This window comes from Scleropages formosus, chromosome 4, assembly GCF_900964775.1.
Source record: "Scleropages formosus chromosome 4, fSclFor1.1, whole genome shotgun sequence".
NCBI lineage: Eukaryota > Metazoa > Chordata > Actinopteri > Osteoglossiformes > Osteoglossidae > Scleropages > Scleropages formosus.
In genome coordinates this window covers 32,189,561-32,210,934 of record NC_041809.1, presented here as the reverse complement: position 1 = coordinate 32,210,934, position 21,374 = coordinate 32,189,561, and the positions used below count along the sequence as shown (strand labels likewise).

Below are 21,374 nucleotides of genomic sequence, written 5' to 3'. Positions count from 1 at the left end.
TTTTATGAAAAAACCAAGTCGGCATGTTAAATGAGCTAATGACTCCTAATAGGCACAAAGAGATGCCAAGTAATTTGTAAATTGTATGAAATGATGTGTTTTCTAATATTCTGCCAATTGTATATATTTGTTTCACTGTTTGCTGAAAGGTTTTTTTGCAAGGTGTTTAACAAAATAACATCGCATTTTAACTTTTTGACACTTTGTCACCTTTCTGACACATCTGTGCCATTGAAATGCTTACTGACGATGGTTGGAGAGCTGTTTCAGATGTATTAACTTATTGTTTTGTCCACGTTCTCTTTTGGATTTTCAGTTTATCATTAAAGCAACAAATGCAAAAATTGCTGATTCTAAAGGCTCAGTATTTTTCAGCTGGTCTTTTCATGTGCTCAGTGTCTTAACCATAGATAAGTTTTAAAGCTGGATCACATTTTTATTCTCCAAGTCTTCTCAAAGACTTATCGTTTTGAAATTTGACTATTCTGACATTTTGTCTAAACATAAAATACAACCTTGCATTTTACATTTGACATCTGTAGAATTTTTGAAAAATGTTAATCTCCTTCCTCAAATTTATTTTTTTTAAAGGGGGGGGAACATTAGAATTAACTGTAACCGAAGAAGCTGGGGGCACTCTTGAACACGGCTGTCAAGCTGCGCCTGCAGTGATGTATCGCTCATAGTCTGACTTTTTGTTAATCAGAAACAGAAGTTAGGGGACATTTGTACTCCAATACATTTTGGAGCTTGTGCTTATTTTCCCCCCTCTTCCCTCGCCACTTCTGCCCAAAGTGGCTTTAGCTAGAAGTATGAGTGAAATTCTCAATATTCAATTACACTAGAGCGATTTAATAGTGCGATAGGCTTTAAAACAGGGCTGATGGCACACCAGTCGTAAGAAGCTGTCTGGCATGAAGTTTTCCGAGCTGGTCTGCAATGCACAAGATCTGTTAGCTGTCAGCTCAAATCTAAACAAGAGCAGGATACAACAGCGCATGCACAATTCCCAATAGTTGTCCTTGTGTTCCAAGTGTTTATTTTCCTAAACAATGGAGTGGTTTTTTTTTTTTTTTTTTTCCCTTTGACAAGGCGAACTCTCTAAGGTTAAGCCTGGTCAACGAAGCGTTGAGAAAAGGCGATTACGATTTACTGGTCGCTCTTAATTTTTCCTCACAATAAATGAGCAATAACGGTAAAAGAAAACATGAGTGTGCTGTGGTGGAAACATTTACACTACTTACATTTTTTGGCAGATTTGACTGAAGGCCTCCCTTAAGTTTGTGAAGTGAGGTCATAGTGAAACTAACTCAATGTTTTAGAACCTTTGAGATTCCAACAAACACTCAATATCAATTTCCTTTATAGACAATTTTTAGGGTAAGTAACTTATTTTAGTTTTGTGCTCGGAAGCTCTATTAATAAATATCGAATTTAGATGGTCTGCTGGGAATAAAGGTAGAATCTGTGCTGGAATATCAGTAAAGTCATGCACTATTGTTGACTGCTGAACCATGTCAATGTTGCGGCAGATCGGAGCTCACGTCCGAGGTGCCAGGAGAGGAGGGATACACCCTGGATGGGACGCCAGTCCAACCAGTAAATGCAAATTTAAAATTTAACAAAATATTTAAAACTAAAATTTCTCTTGAAGCCCTTCAGATAAATGTTCCTAATGATGCAAAAAATAAAACGCATTAGATAAAATACAGGATGTTCTGTCGCATCCTACAGTCACTGCAGGTTGATTAACAAATCTCAATTATTTGTCAGTTAATACAACATATCTATTGTTACATTCGAACGCCAGATTTGTTATTTTATGCTTCTAGGAGCAAAAATGCTTAAAGTGTTTAGCTCATATTGCTTCGTTCTACTGAAAAGTTTGCAATGAAAGTTTTTGCATTTTTCCCTTTTCCCTTAGGCTGTGATTCTGTGCACGTCCAATGTGAACGATGCATTTTGGTGCAGACTGATCTGGAGCTACAAATTTACATTAACATTTATTTATTTAGCAGATGCTTTTCTCCAAATCAACTTCCAATGAACTCTACTTACAATGGGTCACTCATCCATATATCAGTGGAACACACACTCTCACACAGTATGGGGGAACCTGAACAGCATGTCTTTGGACTGTGGGAGGAAACCAGAGCACCTGGAGGAAACCCACACAGACACAGGGGAACATGCAAACTCCACACAGACTGAGTGGGTGTCTAAACCACATCCTCTTGCACCACCCAGCACTACTCGCTGTGCCGCCGTGCCACCGTGCCGCCCTGAATAAAACAAAAAGTACGTTGTAGGAAGAAACATTTTCTTCGTATGCTGCGTGGATGGACATTAATGGAATTAAATCCATAATATCTTTATAAAAGACTTTCTGACTTATCCTTGTGTGCATATCTGTCCAGAGAGCATTTAGGCAACCAAGCAAAACTTTACAGGTGCAATTTATTCAACCATCAGAAATGTATTAGTATTTCGAAAGCCAGCTTTGCGTACATGGCTGTGGTTTGGTACACGTGTGACCCCCCCTGGCTGATGTGGTTTCGTAGTCCGTGTGTGAGAGCAGTGTGTCCTTCAGCCCACAGAGCGAACCAAATTGACTACGATCCTGACACTTGTCTCAGGAGCACAAGGGCTAGGGGCCATTCTCTATGGCAGTCCCATGGATTCTAGGGCGGGGGGGCGAAGGATAGGACAAGGGAGCAAAGGGAGTGGAGCATTTAGCCTGTAAGACTTACTGCCACACTGGAACATTGGGTTTTTTTATGGTAAAGGCTTTCAGGTGTAAGCAATTAAAAAAGGCTTAAAAATAGAACCCTGGGCACCCTGAGGGGGAGAAGACAAGGGAGCCGAGAGTTGGCGGTTTAGTTCGGTAATTTGCAAACCAGACAATCGGGTTCTTATTACAGCTGGTGTTTCGAGTTAGTTTGGCTGGTAAGTGTGTCTTACTCTACAATGTTGTGTGCGCGCGCGTGTGTATAGAAGTCCAAGTCCTTCAGAAGGTGAGTTTAAAGACATTTAAAAAAAAATGTGGTGAGAGCTCTTTAAGTTTGTGTTCTGATGAAATCTTACTGCTGGATGGCGGTTATAGAGTGAGGGAAGGTGAGGGGTTGATAGGCATGAAATGGGTGGACGGACGGACGGATGGAGAGCATCTGTGGAGGGTGTGGGCAGGCATGCTGGGGAAGATAAAGGCCTACAGCCGCCCAGGGTGCTCCGCTGAGCTTTGAGGGTGACGCTAAACGTCAGGAACGGTGACGGAGGATGGCCGAGGGGACAGCGGGGGGTGTGGAGGGAGAGCGAGGCGCCCGGTTGACGTCGCTCTGCTTTGCTCAGACCTGACCTGTCGTAAGACCTCTTGGGTAAGTTCCTTTTTTCAGGTTTCTCCTTCTCACATGGCACCAGATTTATGAAGCTACTTTCTCAGCTCAAAAGCTTTGATGCTACCAGGTAGATGCATCTAAATTCCCGTTTACTTTACCCTTAAAATTTCCTTCGGCTGAATTCCTTGACCCTTGTAACTGATACCAAGGGTCCTCCGTAGATGGGTAACAACAGCGCAATGACTAAGTGAACGAAGCGGTTAGGAGATGGGAGTGAACGTGGAGAGAGATACAGTCCCTGCTCTCTATGGGTGTTGAACTTTCTTCCCAGAAGATAGCTGCTCTCACCATCGTAGGGTTGACTGGCTTCTTGAAGCTTTGGGAACAGACAGTTGAGTTGAAGGCATCCTCTGATGCATTTCCCAAACTGGGAGTTTCTGCTTGGCTTACAGAGGTTTTGATCCCTTTCCATGTGGATTTTAGAGGCGGCAGTTTTTATTTACCTCTTGTTTTATTGGAATCAGTCCGTTGATGAGCTATGATTGTTCCTCTTATCCGGTGCAGTTTTGTTCGTTGTGACTTTCAACATTTCTCTTGCTTTACTGGATGACTTTAATTTCTCGCACCTGGGATTCCAGCAATATTTTACAACTTGAATTGCGATGTCGATTGTTTTGCACACTTGGTTCTGGGGTTTGAGTCCTTCTTGGGGTGCCTTGTGATGGACTGGTGTCCTGCCCTGGGTGGGTCCCCTCCAGCCTTGCACACCTCGTGTTGCTGGGTTAGGCTCCAGTTTTTCAGGACAAGTGTGGGGTGTGGGGGTGTGCGTGTTTTGCAAACTTAGATTCCAGGCCATCATAGACTATCGTGCACACGAATACACACTCATTTACTCACATACACCCTAAAGGCAATTTAGAGGCTCCGGTTTACTTGAAACCCACCAGTCTCCGGCCTGTGGGGGCAAACTGGAGCGCATGGAGGAAACCCAGAGAAACAAGAATAAGTTCAAATGTACTTTAAGTAAATGTATAAAATAATGTGCTACCTGTCATGTATCTTACTACAGGTGATTCACGATAAGGTTACGTTCCGCGAAACCCATCACAAGTCAGATATATCGTGAGTCGAAAATGCATTTAATACATACCTCTGCGTGACGGACTGGGAGATGCGGATCGCTGCCCCTGGCCAGCATCATGAGAGAGCATTGCACTGCATATCACTTTCCCGGGGGGGGGGGAATCAAAATGCAAAGTATGGTTTCTGCTGAATGGCTATCACCAGCTAGCTCACCATCATAAAGTCGAGAAATTGTAAGTCGAACAATCCTAAATCGGGGACCACCTATAATGGGAAATTATGTAGCGCTGTCCTGGCCAGAAGCCACACCGGAAAAAATGATGTTCCACTGCCTGAAAATATCCATAATGTCACGACTGGGGCTGAGAGTGGAAACGCGGCTGAATTCTCCCCATCCTGTGATCCTTTTGTCGTGTGTGTCTTACAGTACCAGCACCATCCCTGCTTGGTGTCAGATAGTTTGTCTGAATGAGGAGTTTTTCTTTTCTAGACTTTTTTTATAAAATAAAAAAAAGCACACAGACCTTGGTCTCCACATCACTGGAACCGAGTGTGACAGAAAACAGCCAAAGAAAAACAGCGGAGCTCAATACGGCGACTCTCGAGCATCGCCAAAAACGGGCTGAGGGCCCTTGGCTCTTGTTAACGTTGTGGGGCAGGAATCTGTTAGGAAGAACTGTTTACTGCTGTAAGGGATTTTTTTTTTCCCTTCTTAAGGTTAATGACTTGGGTCCCTATTTTGAAACACTCAGGGCTATATTTATACACAGATCCAAAACAGTAAATTGCAGTGGTGTAAGTTGTGTGCCGAAGAACTTAAGTGACAGAAACACATGTTTTGAATCTGAAAACGCATCAGGCACGATCCTGTCGAAGTGCAAGTGACATAAATCCGAGTGACACTACCAAACTTTAAGTGTGCGTTGCACTTCCTTTCACTGTGCTGTTCTTTCAGTTCCCTTCGCTTCGGAGCAGAGCTTTTAAGAATAAATGTAAATGTGATAACCGGTGGAGCGCAGCGGGTTGGACCGGGTCCTGCTCTCCGGTGGGTTCGGGGTTCGAGTCCCGCTTGGGGTGCCTTGCGGCGGACCGGCGTCCCGTCCTGGGTGCGTCCCCTCCCCCTCCGGCCTTACGCCCTGTGTTGCCGGGTAGGCTCCGGTTCCCCGTGACCCCGTAGGGGACAAGCGGTTCAGCAAATGTGTGTGATAAATGGTAAAATTCCTTTAAACCCATTCATAAAATGCTGAGACAAAGGATTCCACATATGGGTAATACTGGGGGTCTAGAGAAACACAATAGTTGCGCTCGCAGTAAATTCCCCGCTACTTGTTCAAATTTATGAGGGTGACTCGGTGTTCTGGGCAAGAAGAGAAGCTGCCGGGGCAGGAAGCCGGAACGTTCGAGTCGGCCGTCCCACGGTGTCGCCGGCGTTCAGCGCCAGGGATCTCGCTCTCCTGCGAACAATGGGCTGGCAGGCCAGACGCTCGCTCGCTCATCCAGGGCAGGGGGAGGCGTCGGCACCGTTACCTAGCAACGGCAAGACAAGCAGAAGGCCGCCCATAAACACACTGCCCTAGAACACAATCCTACTGTTTCCTGATCCACTCCACACGTGTGAAAAATTGCCCTTCGGTCGGAGGAGCAGGGCGGGTGCTTGGGGGTTACATTCGGGGCAGCTGTTGCTGGAAATTCCCTTTTATTGGGGAAGAGATGTTACGAATAGATTGTCAAGCGAAGACAAAATAAACTATCGGGACTTGTGTGAAGGGGGTGCGGTGGCACAGCGGGTTTGACTGGGTCCTGCTCTCCGGTGGGTCTGGGGTTCGAGTCCCACTTGGGGTGCCTTGCGATGGACTGGCATCCCATCCTGGGTGTGTCCCCTCCCCCTCCGGCCTTACACCCTGTGCTGCCGGGTTAGGCTCTGGCTCCCCGTGATGGGACAAGCGGTTTCAGATTGTGTGTGTCTGTGTGAGTGAGTGACTTGTGAGAAGTCTGAGCCGTCCACACACGCGCACACACTTTCTAAACGGCTTGTCCCATGTGGGGTCACGGGGAACCGGAGCCTAACCCAGCAACTGAGGGCATAAGGCTGGAGGGGGAGGGGACACACCCAGGACGGGACGCCAGGCGCCCCAAGCGGGACTCAAACCCTAGACCCACTGGAGAGCAGGACCTGGGCCAACCCACTGCGCCACTGCACCCCCCCCTCGCCTGAGCTGCATTGATTCAATTTATCTGCTCAAAATGTTCGTCTGGTTTCTGACCCCAACATACAGCACTGATTTTAATGATTTCTTGCGAAGGGACCGACCTGATGAGTTCATCAGGTGCTGTGCTTGTTTTGTCAAGTTTCAATGCGTTGACCATGCGTCACTCGCCAGAAAAACAGCTGGGTGCAGCGATAATTTGCGTAACATTGCTTGCTGCGTTTTTGCAAAACTTGTTTTTCCTCTTGGCAGACCTATAATCACGGAAAATTTCTTGAAGGGGGGGGAGAAATACTCTGGATATATTACAAAAGCTAAAAAGCATAGATGTGTCTTATCCAAAAAAACTACTCTCAAAATTATATGGGTGGTTTAATTATAGCTCAACAAATATGATGTAATTGCCAAGGAATTCACAGATGTGCTGGGTTTTCCACTTGTATAAAGCCACATCACTATATTACGCCTTTAATGGTATGAAGTCATTCTCAACATATGGGCATGCAGCATGAATGATTAAATATTTCAGCAAAAGAAGATCCTGTTGTCAAATTTTATTTATATTTTTTTCTGTTCTGACCATATGTTTCTTTGCACGCAGCAAAGAATCCCTTTTGGTATTTTGGACAATTGCATGCTACAAGGGAGTCATTATTTTGTCATTTGGATATGAGTAAGTTCTCCTAATGGAGATCCCAAAAGCATGTTCTCCTAATGAACTCACATGGCGGTGGTGTTTGGTGTGGTTTCTTGAGGAACATCTCCCACCTGTCGGAGCAGGTGGTGAACACACTTCTGCGTCTGAGTCAAAATCTGACCGTCCCACCAGTCCCATTATTTCGGTTCCAATGTCCTGACTGATCCAAACCCCATATGTGAGTTGATTTGCATCCGCATGCCTCTTTCAGAGATCCCCGCTGACTAGTGTGGTGACTGCTCCTTTCTTAGGTCCTCTTGGCTGATGGCAAATCGCCCTCTTCAGTCCTGTGTTCCTTTCTTTGACTCTCTCTGTGTTTAGGAACTGTTTGTGGGCAAAGCCGAAAAAAGACACGTCTTTTTCTCGGGTTTAAAGGGACAAGGGGAGCACTCGGCATACGGACAATTGTCAGAACCAAATGAACCAACCCGATTCACTTCTCGTTCAGCTCAAACTTAGGCTCCCTTACATTTACACGTATTCGTTTAGCTGACTCCCCCCCCCCCTTCCCAAAGCGACTTACAATGTTAAGCTATTTGCTATTGTTTCTCCATTTATACAGCTGGGTAACTTTACCCGAGCAATTCAGGGTAAGTACCTTGCTGGAGGTGAGACTCAAGCCTGTGACCTTTGGGTCCAAAGGCAACAGCTCCAACCACTACATTACCAAAGGCTTTCTTGTAATGGCATGGGGGCAGAGTGCATAGTGCTCCCTCACAGTGCCTGGGTGGTGCAAGAGGATGTGGGTTCAATGCCCACTTAGTCTGGGTGGTGTTTGCATGTTCTCCATGTGTCTGTGTGGGTTTCCTCTGGGTGCTCTGGTTTCTTCCCACTGCCCAAGGAGATACTGCTCAGGTTCACCTATAGTGTGTGAGTGTTCCACTGATGTGTGGATGAATAACCCAGTGTAAGTCACCGCGGTGAATAAGGTGTGTGGGCTGATAACACTATGTAGAGTTCATTGCAAGTTGCTTTGGAGAAAAGTGTCTGCTAAATAAATGTAAATATACATACTTAGGATCAGCTCAAGCCATAAGGTCTACTTCTGCACCTGGAGGTTGGGAACTACACAACAACGGTTAAAGCGCCGAGAAAAAGAACAAAGAATATTTATGGCAGCAGCCAGAGTTCCTGCATTTACCCCTTGGAGAAACACAAAAAGTAAACTCTTCACCCTCCTCGGCCCCAACATAAATCGCAAGCCTCCGTCTCAGCTGTCCACACACGCGGTGGATTCCCACTGAAATCAAAGATGTGCTTGTCAGCTGAGGAATTTCCACCTGAAAAAGCGAGAGCGCTTCCCCGAAGAGCAGTAGCTTGAATGCACGCAATGTGCTGTCAACTCTGAAGGAGTGCCCTCGGGCCCAGGAGCCACTCTGACACGGCGGGGGAAATAAGGAGGAAACTCCCGGAAATCACACCTCTGGAAAAAGACGTCCTTCCTCAAACTGATTCTGAGAAAACGGCACCCCCGTTCAGCTGAGTCAGGGAATGCTGGATACCTCCTCTGTTGGATGCTGGCGGACTGGAAATATGGTTTAGATTAAGAGGAGGCTTCTGGGACTTGGGGGAAGGGGGGGAAGGGGCAGACTATTTCCATGAATCCTGAGAAGAGGAGACTAAAAATAAATCAAGTTCATTGTATATCAAAAGCACAGTGACGCTCCGACATCAATCTCTTCCTGGCGTTTCGGCCAGACGGGGCCGAGACGCGCCGGAAAACAAGCTCCTAAAAAATCCACGGGCTCAGATTGCTTGATCTGGCCCTTGGTGCTCCACACAAAACAAATTAAAGCAGCATTATAAACACAATGAAACCCAAACAAGAAGGAAAACCCCGGATGTTGTGCTCCTCATCACATGAGTAACCTTCTGGGACACGCGCTGTAATGTATCCATATTTTCACCAAATATTTCTCCCAATAAACGCACAATTTATTTGTTCCGTTAATCACAGGATTAAAATGAACTGAAATGGCATTTCCTGCATCTGCGGGATCTCGCAGAGGGCCGAACCGGATGTCTGAGGGGAAAAAAAAATTGAACCACTGTCGTGGGCGGCCGAGAGAACCGGGACGGCAGGACCCAAGTGCGGAGTCGTTCATTGGGATTCAGGGGATCAGGCGCGTTCTCGGCGTCGGGGACAGGAGAACGGTGGGTCGATCGGCGGTCGGGGTCAGAGCTGGGATCCACGGCGAGGCCAGGAGACGAAGCGAAGAGTTGGTCGCCGTTGAAACGAAGATCCGTGGACGTGATCGGGAAACGAGGCGAAGGGACGAAAACCGGAGGACGAGAACCGAGGACAAGGGTTGAGTGTGCGCCGAACGTCACGAAGGAGGGCGGTTGTCTCTGACGAGATTCCGCAAAGGTATGGGAGCTGAGGAGGGTCTTTTAAAGGGTGAGCGGTTAACCAGGTGCTGGAGCAGAGTCGGGTGCTGTCGGTTGAGGTGTGGGCATGGATGTGACACACAAGTGCACGGGCCGCAGAAAGAAGCATTGTGTAGTAATGCTCATTCTGACACATCCAATCCACTGCGCTGATATGTTGTAGGATTGCCAGAGTGTTTCGTTACCATAGTAAACCACAGGAGATGATGAGAAGGTCGTCTATCAGCTCAGTAGTTTCCACAGGAGAAGAGACATCATAATCTATGCAGCTGTCTTACAGCTCTGGCTTTGTCTCCATTCGTGTCCCCCCCCTTCTCTCCTTCCTGCTGCTGTGGAGACGGTGAATAATTTGGACATTGATTCAGGCTTTTCCACCCTATTTATGATGCAAGGGCAGCTCTGATTAAGGCTGGAGTCCAGGGAGTTTCCCCGTATTCTGAGCGGAACGGCCGACCCCCGCTGTTATCGGATACCGGAAGCCGTGTTAACAATTTTCCAACAAATATGTATGCGCTACATCTGGGCGGGGCGGGAAATGGACCATGTAAAGGTCAGCAGGTACAGTAGCACAGAGGATAGGAAGACAATGTTTTCATTTCAAACCTTGCTCTTGTACCATTTGGCGTAGTCTGTTGCACTCATTGTTCCACTAAGGACGTCCAGCTGCACGAAAATGTTGCCTATGCTGTAAAAAGTTGAAATACAGGTAGAACTAGTAGCCGGGGCTGTTGCCTTCCAGCTGACGGCTCTGGGTTTCAATCCCACCTCCCCCATAGGAGCCTTAATCCCCTTTTTCATTCAGCTACTTATTAATTACACAAGTGGCTAATTTCAGGGTAAGTACCATACCTCAAAAAGTTGAGGGGATTTGAGCCCATAGCCTTCAGGGCCAACAGCTGCACTGTCCACTGCGCTATCAGCTATACTCATGTGCCTCTAAATGCACAGTCGTCCAATGCGGGATTTGAACCCACAAACCTGAAATTAGGAGCTGCATCCACTACTGACTGAGCTCGTCACCTGTGAGCTGAGTATTTGCCCTCTGATACAACAAAAATCTACGTGGCTGTATAAATTGGTAAACATCTCCTAAATGAACCAATAATAATTTCACATCTGTCAAAAGTTGTATTGCATCATGTGCCAAACGTGAGCACATTGGCACTGGTTTCCTGACATCATTCATACCAGTTAGGAAATTCATCTTCAGCTCCCCATGTGCATCTCACTTGCATATCTCCAAGTTACACTGGCCTCTTGCAGAGTTGTTAGTCCTGTTTGAATCACACCCGCTGTCCGCAAACACTCGTCCCAAGCAGGGGTCAACGTGAACCGGAGCCTAACCTGGCAACACAGAGCATGAGGCCGGAGGGGGAGGGGACGCACCCAGGACGGGACGCCTGTCTGTCGCAAGGCACCCCAAGCGGGACTCGAACCCCAGACCCACCAGGGAGCAGGACCCAGTCACACCCATTGTGCTACCACATTCTCTTTGCCCTGTTTTAATGACATAACCAAAGTTTTCCATCTTCCTAAACAGGAATGACTAGATCCCTTGATACAGTCAGTTCAGACTGTTACTGATCTATAAGTTGTATATTTTCTATATATTATACAGCGCATCAGTGGGTTGGACCACGGTCCTGCTGTCCGGTGGGTCTGGGGTTCGAGTCCCGCTTGGGGTGCCTTGCGACGGACTGGCGTCCCGTCCTGGGTGTGTCCCTTCCCCCTCTGGCCTTACGCCCTGTGTTGCTGGATAGGCTCCGGTTCCCCGTGACCCCGTATGGGACAAGCGGTTCTGAAAAGGTGTGTGTGTGTGTGTGTGTGTGTGTGTGTGTGTGTGTGTGTGTGTGTGTGTGTGTGTGTGTGTGTGTGTGTGTGTGTGTGTGTGTGTGCAGCGCATCCCTTGATGAGAACATCCAGCTCCCTATACACGCTATTAAACTGCCAACTTTAGTTTCCCTTGACGTTCTCATCCCAACTTTGGAAATGTTCTACACTCAGATGACGGCTGAACAGAAGGTAGAGCACAATGGATTTTGGGACAGGGGCTCATGTTACTTTCTCACGGGGGGGCTTCTTTCTTTCAGATTGGGCCAGTTGTTCCCGCTGAGCTACGCCGTACAGACCATTGCTGGGATTCCGCACCCTCGCCGTCGGCCTAAGGCCCAGGTTTCCAAAGGGAGGCGCTAATCCAGCTAACCCTCAACCTTGAACCCATAATACGCTCACGGCCAAGGGAAGAGAAAAGCGAGCTCGCCCTGTTTTAACTATTGGCTGGAATGCAGATAAGCACAACGCAATTCAAGATAACGCTCTCGGCGTGACCTCGCAAGAAAAACAAGCATTGTTGGACGTCCCGAAGCGAGAGGGTTCGGACGGCAGCCTGCTGACCACACATTGCTCAATAACGAAAGGTCGGCATCTCCTCTTTTTGGAAGAATGGATTTTTTTTTTTTTTTTTTTTTTCCCGGCTGATGAACAGCTGACATTTTTAAAAAAAAGAAAAAACTGAAAGTTGTTATTGTTATGTGTTCGCAAGTTGACCAGAAAAGATCTCTCTATCGGTGCATGCTATGACTGCGATACAGGAGTGCAGGGTTTACATTTCCCGTGACATTCTCGTTCTGACATGCGGAATGTAGTTCTACACCCAGGCAACTGGGAAACAAAAGAGACCCCACAATGCATTCTGGGACAAGGGCTCATACTGTAACTTTCCTCCGATGGTATTTCGCTCAAACCTTTCGTGGAGTGCCGCGTTTCAGGACATCAGTTAGATTTTAAATGCTCCGAGATGTACGTCGCTTTGGAGAAAAGCGTCTGCTAAATGAATAAATGTAAATGTACACGCGCTCCTCTGAATTGCGGTGCCGGAGGAGAGCTCGAGAGATCCCAGGGGCTGCCGAGGGAAAAATAGGCAGGTGGATTCTGGATCCAGTCGGGTAAGAACGCCGGGTACCGAGCGGTGAGAGTTGCTGCCCTTGGATCCAAGGGTCACAGGTTTGAGTCTCATCTCCAGCTGTAATGTCCTTGAGCAAGATACCTACTCTAAAGTGCTCCACTAAAAAAGGGGGGGAAAAAAATATCCAGTTGTGTAATTGTAAGTTGCTTTGGAGAAAAGTGTCAAATGAATGTGAAGAACTTTGACCAGGAGCCCAAATGATGAGACTGAAGTTATGGTACTTTGGATAAATCAGGCAAAGACCAGAGTTCCTCCAAGACCGCAGCGCTTGAGAAAGGAGGACGCACCTCCGTCAACGTTGAGGGCTGAAGTTTCTGGAGGAGCTCGATTGATGCGGTTGCTAGGAGTCGACGTGGATGAGACGAATCGTAAGTTCGAGGAGCAGAAGAACCAGAGGAGAAGTGGTGGTTCTTTCATAGGGTAAGTGACCCCCCCCCCCCCAACTTTTAAATGCGATTACAAAAAGGTCACCAATTAAAGCTTCCCGTAAACACAGGTCGCGCTTCATTTCTTGTGGCCTTCGGTGTGTGTGACCTCGCAAAAACGTTTGGTCAGTGTGTGCCGGATTTGAGACTAATTTGCCCTCTCGCATGGATAAAAGGAGGATTTCCGTAAAAGAGATTACGCCAATACACCCCCTCCTTCGGAAAGAGCCTTGGGGGCTGCGGACGGGCTGCGAGGAGCCTTGAACACTGGATTAATTACAAACGTTTATTCATTTGACTTTTCTGAGGATCTCGTGGCGCCCTCCCCATCCACGCCATCCATAATCTTTCGCGGGCTCAGTCTCCCAGTCCCATTAATTTCCCAGGAAGGCCACAACGTATGTCTGATAAACCGTGCTAATGGAATCCGTGGGTGCCCTCCTACCCCTGCGTTCCCACGAACCGGGGCATCCTCCTCGCTACTCCCCTCTTCCGAACCGCAGCCTCCTAAAAATCCGTGGGCTTCGGAGAGATCCGCCGTCACGCCAGTCCGTCGCGAGAAGCCTTTCGAGGTCACGTGATCTCGCTCCTCATTATGCGCTCTCACGGCTGAAGAGTTTGATTTCGTTAAGTCCTTTCGAGACGGAGGGAAACTCGAGAATAAAGGCGTTCCTCGTTCCTGATGTGTTTTGCAGTGGGATTCTTTTGCCATCTAGTGGACTCACACTTCCACTCTGGTGTGTGTCAAAAGCAAAGGATGACGGGTGACTGCTGACCTGCTTTAGAGGGGGGGAAAAAAAAAAAGCTTTCATTTTCTTTATCTGACACAGTATAATAAAGGCTCTGAAATTGTCAGTCAGGTGAGTGTGTCACTGCTCTTTACTCTCTCTCTCTCTCTCTAAAAAAAAAAGAGGAGAGAGAGAGAGAGAGAGAGAGAGAGAGATTTTTTCCTGGAACTGAGCACATGTCTCTGACTTCTGGCTTTTTCAGTTGTCCTATACAACCTTCAGTTGTTGTGCCCGACAGTAGGTGGGCAGAGGGTATGGCATGGGGGCACAGTGAGTAGCACTGCTGTCTAACAGCACGTGGGTGGTGCGAGAGAACGTGGGTTTGATCCCTGCTCAGTCTGTGTGGAGTTTGCATGTTCTCCCTGTGTCTGTGGTGGGTTTCCTCTGGGTGCTCTGGTTTCCTCCCACAGTCCAAAGACATGCTGTTCGGGTCCCCCCATAGTGTGTTAGTGAAAGAGGGAGTGTGTGTGTTCTGCTGATGTATGGATGAGTGACCCATTGTAAGTAGTGTAAGTCACCGTGGTGAATAAGGTGTGTGAGCTGATAACACTACATAGAGTTCACTGGAAGTTGCTTTGGAGAAAAGCTTCTGCTAACTGAACAAATATAAAACTGGTAAACTGGAGGCCAGGCAGCTTTATATCTTATATTTATTCATTTAGCAGACACTTTTGTCCAAAGCGACGTACATCTCAGCAAAAGTACAATTTATGCATTAATGTTTACAATGGGGGGTGTGGTGGCGCAGTGGGTTGGACCACAGTCCTGCTCTCCGGTGGGTCTGGGGTTCGAGTCCCGCTTGGGGTGCCTTGCAATGGACTGGCATCCCATCCTGGGTGTATCCCCTCCCCCTTAGGCCCTGTGCTGCCGGGTTAGGCTCTGACTCCCCGTGACCCTGTATGGGACAAGCGGTTCTGAAAGTGCGTGTGTGTGTGTATTTACAATTGAATATTTGGTATTGTGTTTCGGAACTTTTTCTCCGTGACACAGAGGGACGAACAACAATATTTTTGCAATGTTTTCAAGTGCATCTTTCACACTAGAATAAGGAAAAACGCACAAGGGCCGTTGCCATAAAGTGAGAGAACAAATGGTGCGGTGAGGGCACGTCAGTACTGGTGCGTTAACCCCACAACCAGAAGGGATCTTGTTCACGTTCCGCGATGTAGAAGCTGCCATTCACTGAAACCTCAGCGCCTGCAACTGTTTTGCTCTACTAGTACACACTGTAACTGCTCGCCAATGCTGAGCTTGCATAAGCGAGGAAAGTAATTTTGAATTAAACCTCTCCAAATTAAAGCGCGGCTTTGAGTCTCACAGAGGTTTTGCTTGGCCGAACCCCCCCCCCCCCTTTCCGTCTGCGGCCGCGGCTGAGCGGCGAGCGCCTGGGGCGGATCTGGAAGAGCGCGCCTTGGCACTCGAGCAGCGAGGGGCTGTTTAAAAACGCGCCGAGAGAGAAACGCAGCCAGTGCGCTCGCCGGCCTTTCCCCGAGCCGGTGTCGGTTGTTGCTATCGGCAGAGTTAATGTGTAATCGCGGAGCGCCCGCTGCTAGGCAGGACAGTTCAGCAGCCGATGGCATCTCTCTTCTTCGGCCCTTTCTAATCTGAGGACTCGCACCGAAACAGGCCCCCTCCCCCTGCGAGGAGCCAAAGTCGGCATGAGGGACTACGAGAAGGAGACCGCCTTCCTGGGCACCTGGGGGCCCTTCCAGCGGATCGTGTTCTTCCTGCTCTGCGCCAGCACGGTGCCCAACGGCTTCAGCGCCTTCTCCATCATATTCCTGGGGGACGCGGTGCCGCACCGCTGCCGGATCCCCGAGGGCGCCAACCTGAGCGAGGCGTGGCGGAGAGCGGCGATCCCCACTCGGCCGGCGGACGGCCGCGAGGAGGCGGTTCCCTGCAGGAGGTACCGTCTGGATGCGATCGCGAACTACTCGGCGCTTCGCTATACCCCCGGGGTGGAGGTGAACGTCACCGATGTGGAACTGGAGGGCTGCGTCGACGGCTGGGTGTACAGCGGCGAGATATACCAGTCCACCCTGGTCACTGAGGTAGGCGCCCCCGTGAACTGACCGCCCAGGGCACCGGACACACCCCCTCCATAGACATTGGGAAATAAAAGCATCAGCTGGGCATTTATTCCTAGCATGTAGAGCCTCTGGCGTATGCTAGTCTCGCATTACAAGAAGAAGTTGCGGGAAAGTTTGAGAGTCCATCGACTTGTCCGTACTTTCGTCTTCACCGAATAATTTTTTTAAAGTTGCACATTAACCTCTGGGTTATTGATTAACATGGTACAGCTTAAAGTCCTCAGTACAGAGCTTCGATCCATGCGCAAATGATGTAGAACATCTTTTTTTGTGCAAATCTAAACGAGGGTCCTCCTGGACGGGAGACTCTCTCGAGTTTCCCATCCGATTAGCCTTCGCGTGTCGTGTTATCGCATTCGTTCATTGAGGTCGTCCAGCACCTTTGTACAGCAGGATCAGCGTCACCAGTGAACTTGGTGCCGTGACGGGATTAGTAACGTTGTTTGCCTTGGGCTTCATTTGTTCAGTTTTAACACTTTATCTTCTGTCCACCCATGTATTATATAATTCGCAGCTACTCCCATTGCTGTGAAAAGGCGACTGGCCCAGTCATCGCACGCGTGGTTATTGTGCCAGTGCTTTGTGGAAACGCACTGAGAGAGAGGGGAGAGGGAGGAATATGAAATGGGTCTGAATGTATGTAACGAAAGACGGAACATCCGGAGCGGGTTTAAACCACTTTTCACAGCTTGTCATAGGTCTCCATGATTTTAACTCTTCTCGGATCTCTCGCGTCAGCTTGCCCACCTCACCGTGAGCCCTCCTCCTCCCCTTGTAGTTTGACCTCGTCTGCGGAGACAACTGGAAGCAGCCCTTCACGTCATCCATCTACTTCATGGGCGTGCTGTGCGGGTCCTTCTTCTCCGGGCAGATCTCAGACCGGTAAACTGGAGCGGACTCCCCCGGACCTTTCCTAATGAGCACCAAGGTCTTGTTGCCCCGTTAAGATACGGGGCTCGACCAGACAAACGCACTGCGGCGCCTTCCGGTCTGGTGCGCTGAGTAACTGGGTGCTGCCCGCGACACTAGCGGTAAATTTCTGCTTGGACTGCGTGTCTTCTCTCGTGCGTCCGGCTGCACGGCTCTCCGCCGGCTTGGCGCGCGCTCCGCATGGGGGCACACGTTCATGTTAACGCGAGGGATGTGGGCGTGACTCTCTCTCCCCTGGGCTGTGCGCAGGTTTGGAAGGAAGCCGGTCTTTTTTGTGACCATGGCGGTGCAAACGCTCTTCACGGCGATCCAGGTCTTCTCCCCTTCCTGGGAGGTGTTCTCCGTAATCTTCTTCATCGTGGGCCTGGGACAGATATCGAACTATGTCGCGGCCTTCGTGCTCGGTACGCTTGGCCGTCTCCTATCTCACCGCTTCGATTGTTTTCAGCCATCCGTGAACTGGGCTCGGCGTTACGCACAGCGCACTCATCGCTCGCTCAGATCTTCATAAGCAGACACGGATTCTACCAAACACATTCCTCAGAGCACATCAGCGATCGTTAGACACTGCAGCTGCTCACAATGGAGCGCGATTGACTGGCATGACGGTTGCGCTCTCTTCTTACGCAGGCTCGGAAATCCTAACGGGATCCGCGCGCGTCCTCTACTCCTCTCTAGGAGTGTGCCTGTTCTTCGCCTTCGGCTACATGATGCTCCCCCTCATCGCGTTCTTCATCAGAGACTGGAGGATGCTCCTGGTCGCACTGTCTCTTCCTGGCCTGGCCTACATCCCCCTCTGGTGGTACGGAGGACTGATATTTAGCGAAATATTCCATCCGTGGCCATTTGCGACGCACGATTAGTTGAGCGTTGCTTTGTTTTCATATAGCATCACTGGTAGGACTGAAAGACGACTTCAGATCATCATCGGTGATCATCGGCAGCAAAAATCTACTCGCATCCATTTCCTTTGAAAAGCTTTTCTTCTGTTCTCTAAATAAAGCAAGTAAGCTGGTAGCGTGGAGTTTAGAGTTGCTGCCTTTAGACCCAAAGGTTGCGGGATTGAATCCCATCTCTAACCTGGTACCCTTGAGCAAGGTACTAACCCTGGATTGCTCTGGTAAAATGACCCAACTGTATAAATGGATAAATAATAAATACCTTAATGTTGCAAGCTGCTCTGGAGAAAAGTGTGAGCCAATGAATAAATGTCAGTACAGTCAGTTTGAAGTATTTGACTCATCCATGAAAGATTGACTGCTGTGAGGCTGGTCTCTGGGGCAGGTTCATCCCAGAGTCACCCCGGTGGCTCCTCTCCCAGGGAAGGGTGGAGGAAGCCGAGGCCATCTTAAGGATGGCTGCCAAGAGGAACCGGGTCCCAGCACCGGAGATCATCTTCACCACCGTGGAGGTAACCAGCTGGGAATAAAGATGCGATGCCGACAGTTTACTGTGCGGCTTGAACTGAACTTTTTCTGGGAAAGATTCCTGAAAACGCTTTTGGTTTTAAGCTAACGGAAGTCAGATGAAATTAGTTTTTGATGAGTTTATTCCACCCAGTTTCTGACAGAAGCACATTGATGCATTGCACATGAGTGTGCTGTTATAGTTGTTATAGCCTCGAAGAAGTGAAGTAAATAAAGAGACTGATTCTACAGCGCAAATTGTATGGTAAATTAAAAGGCTCTTCCCGAAGCACGTGCCGAACAACCGGGATGTACGTCGCCAACCGCCAGTGTTTGATATCCCCATTGCTTAACTGTCATGACCGAACTGTTATTTCTGCTGAGATCTAAAGCAGTTTGCAGGAAACTTTCTGGCGGGACCTCAGTGTGGATGGACACTCCAGGGTCGGAGTGTCTTGAATGTGACACTAATGCTGTGTTTTGTAGGGGGAAGAAAAACAGAAATCTACACAAGGGGAAACCTATAGCTTTCTGGACCTTCTGAGGACCAGCAACATCCGCAACACCACACTTATATTGTTTCTTGTGTGGTGAGCATCCAAAGGCTGTAGACCCCCCTCAGAGGGCTAACATCTGTCGTGCGTTCGCCCCCTCAACCTCTGACCCTGCTGAGCAGCAGAGCACATCTGCTCCTTGCGCTTTATTTTGTGCAGGAAATCACTGTTTGTTCACCTCCTTTTCTTATTCTCCTCACAGCAGCACTGCGGTTAATGGCAACGTGATTCAGGAATAAATTCCTAAACTGCATGGTGTAAAGTAGTACATATACTGTATAAGGTCCATTCGAAGACACTTAACAGCAAGAGTTTAAACGTTAAACAGATGAATTAACTGTTCTGGTAAAGGACATAGAGGAGTTGGTAGTATGGTGGTTACAACTGCTGCTATTGGACCCAGAGGTTGTGGGTTCAAATCCCCTCCCTAGCTGTAGTACCTGCAAACAAGGTACTTACTACAAAATTGCTGCAGTAAAATCAGCCAGCTGTATAAATAAGTGTTGGAAGTTTAACATTATTAGTAATTATGGAGAAAAGCATTACCTAAATGAATAAATGTAAGATCAAATATTCCATGACTGCATGCCCTCTGTTATTACCCATGCAAAACCCTTATGCAACATGTTGAAAAAAGACCAGCAACATTAAAACAGACATATCAGTTGCATGCACTTCATATAACATCTACTGTTGATCCTGAAATTAATGCAACAGCAAGAGCTGCATATTAAACAATGTCATTTGTTGGGTGGGGGTTGGGGTGCACTTCATTATTACTTAGTTTTTTACTTAAAGAGTTTGATTTGGTATGCAGTGTATTTCTAGCCAATGCATCAAGAAAAGTTATCCCTTACAAATCTCTTAAATTCATGGGATGATTGAGAGTTATAGGTGTTCAATATTTTTAACTGACTGTGTGGCTCTTTATCTTCAGGTGGACTCTCAGCATGGGGTACTTTGGCTTGTCCTTAAACACATCCCATCTCCATGGAGACCCATACCTCAACTGTTTCATCTCAGCTGCTATCGAGGTGCCAGCCTACATTCTCAGCTGGCTGTCTCTTCAGCACTTACCCAGAAGGCTGTGCTCCGCCCTCAGTATGCTGCTTGGTGGAGGCGTGCTTTTCTTCATCCAGCTTGTACCACCTGGTTAGCGATGGTGTTCCCTTCTGTCCGGTTCAAGCCTCTAATTATACGTTGCCCTAAAAGCCTAAAGTTTGTGCGTCTCTGCCGTTTCCAGACATCCCTTCCCTCGCCATTGGCCTGGAGATGTTAGGGAAGTTCGGCATGGCCACGGGGACAGCCCTGATGTTTGCCTACACGGGCGAGGTGTACCCTACCGTTTTGAGGAACACGGCAGTGGGCTCCTGCGCCACAGTGTCTCGGGTGGGCAGCGCCATCGCTCCCTACTTCATCCACTTAGGTAAGAGCCCTTATGCTAAGCTCCTTGTGACTGAATACACATGGTCAGGCTGTAGTACTATAGTATATGTAATGTGCGTCTGTCTATCTGCACTATTGGGGCTTGATTGGCTTATTCTGGGATGTAACAAAGAGATTAGATGGATTAGGTTGTAATGTAGAATGGGGAACACAGGCATTTCCTAGCCACAGGACAATAATGAATCGGCGCAGTTCGTGGTTAAGGGGCTGGATCTGTAACCTGTACATTACAGGAAAAATCAGTTGGCTCGAAGTGATTGATCGGATGTTGCGATCACCAAGCACATCGTATACGGAGCCTCTTAAATTTAAAAAAAAAAAAAAAAATCACACTCCGCTGTGGAATATGAAAAGGCTGATTTGGCATGCAGATCAAAACACACGCCTACACGCAAAGTGCAAATTCCTTTCTCCTTTCATGGCAGGCACATACTACAAGTACCTACCCTATATTCTTTTGGGAAGTCTTGCTGTTGTGTCAGCGGCAACCACCATCTTTCTTCCGGAGAGTTTCAGACGGCCGTTGCCGGAGACCATTGAGCAGATGCACACATGTACCCAGTAAGTGACCGTTTACAGCATAGACTGGAAAGCAGCACTCAACCTTTGATAAAATGCACCTAACTACTGAAAGCTGTTACACTCCATTTTTCTGACATTTTTTTGTATGGACTTTGACATATAGGTCACACTGAAGACTAAGATGTATTGTAAATGGCTTATGACCTCGTGTTTTTCCCATATTCACAAAGTGTGTGCATCCAGTGCAGATTTTGCATATCTCAAAGATGTAAGAGGCAAGAATACAATGATTGCTAGAAGCATTATAAATTTAGTAATTTTGTGTAGGTTTCAATTCCTATGGGAGGATTATGGAAAAAAAATAATTCTTTGTCTTTATCAAATGTACCATTAGGATGCAGTGTGGGTGGCTGTCCAAGAAACCTTCAACAAGGGAACAACACAGAAACAAAATCACCCCCGGCATTCAGCTGTAATTACAGCATGAGCAGTTCTCTACACTTCCAACATTTTTTATATATACACACGCACACACACG

The 21,374-nt window shown here is 47.9% G+C and overlaps 1 protein-coding gene across 2 annotated transcripts; it reads left to right on the top strand.

The window, feature by feature from the left end:
• Positions 1–15,340: 15,340 nt before the first annotated feature.
• On the top strand, positions 15,341–21,363 carry LOC108934445 (solute carrier family 22 member 5-like). Of its 2 annotated transcripts, XM_029251323.1 has the most exons (10): positions 15,341–15,939; positions 16,757–16,860; positions 17,158–17,312; positions 17,539–17,710; positions 18,193–18,319; positions 18,801–18,904; positions 19,806–20,020; positions 20,112–20,294; positions 20,740–20,875; positions 21,231–21,363. In XM_029251323.1, exons 1-10 carry the CDS (start codon positions 15,547–15,549, stop codon positions 21,310–21,312), a joined length of 1,671 nt encoding a protein of 556 aa, XP_029107156.1. In that variant the 5' UTR covers positions 15,341–15,546; the 3' UTR covers positions 21,313–21,363. The 2 variants fall into 2 exon arrangements, with proteins under 2 accessions (XP_029107156.1, XP_029107157.1); XM_029251324.1 differs by lacking the exons at positions 20,740–20,875; positions 21,231–21,363 and having other exon boundaries at positions 19,806–19,902; positions 20,112–20,202.
• The last annotated feature ends 11 nt before the right edge of the window (positions 21,364–21,374 follow it).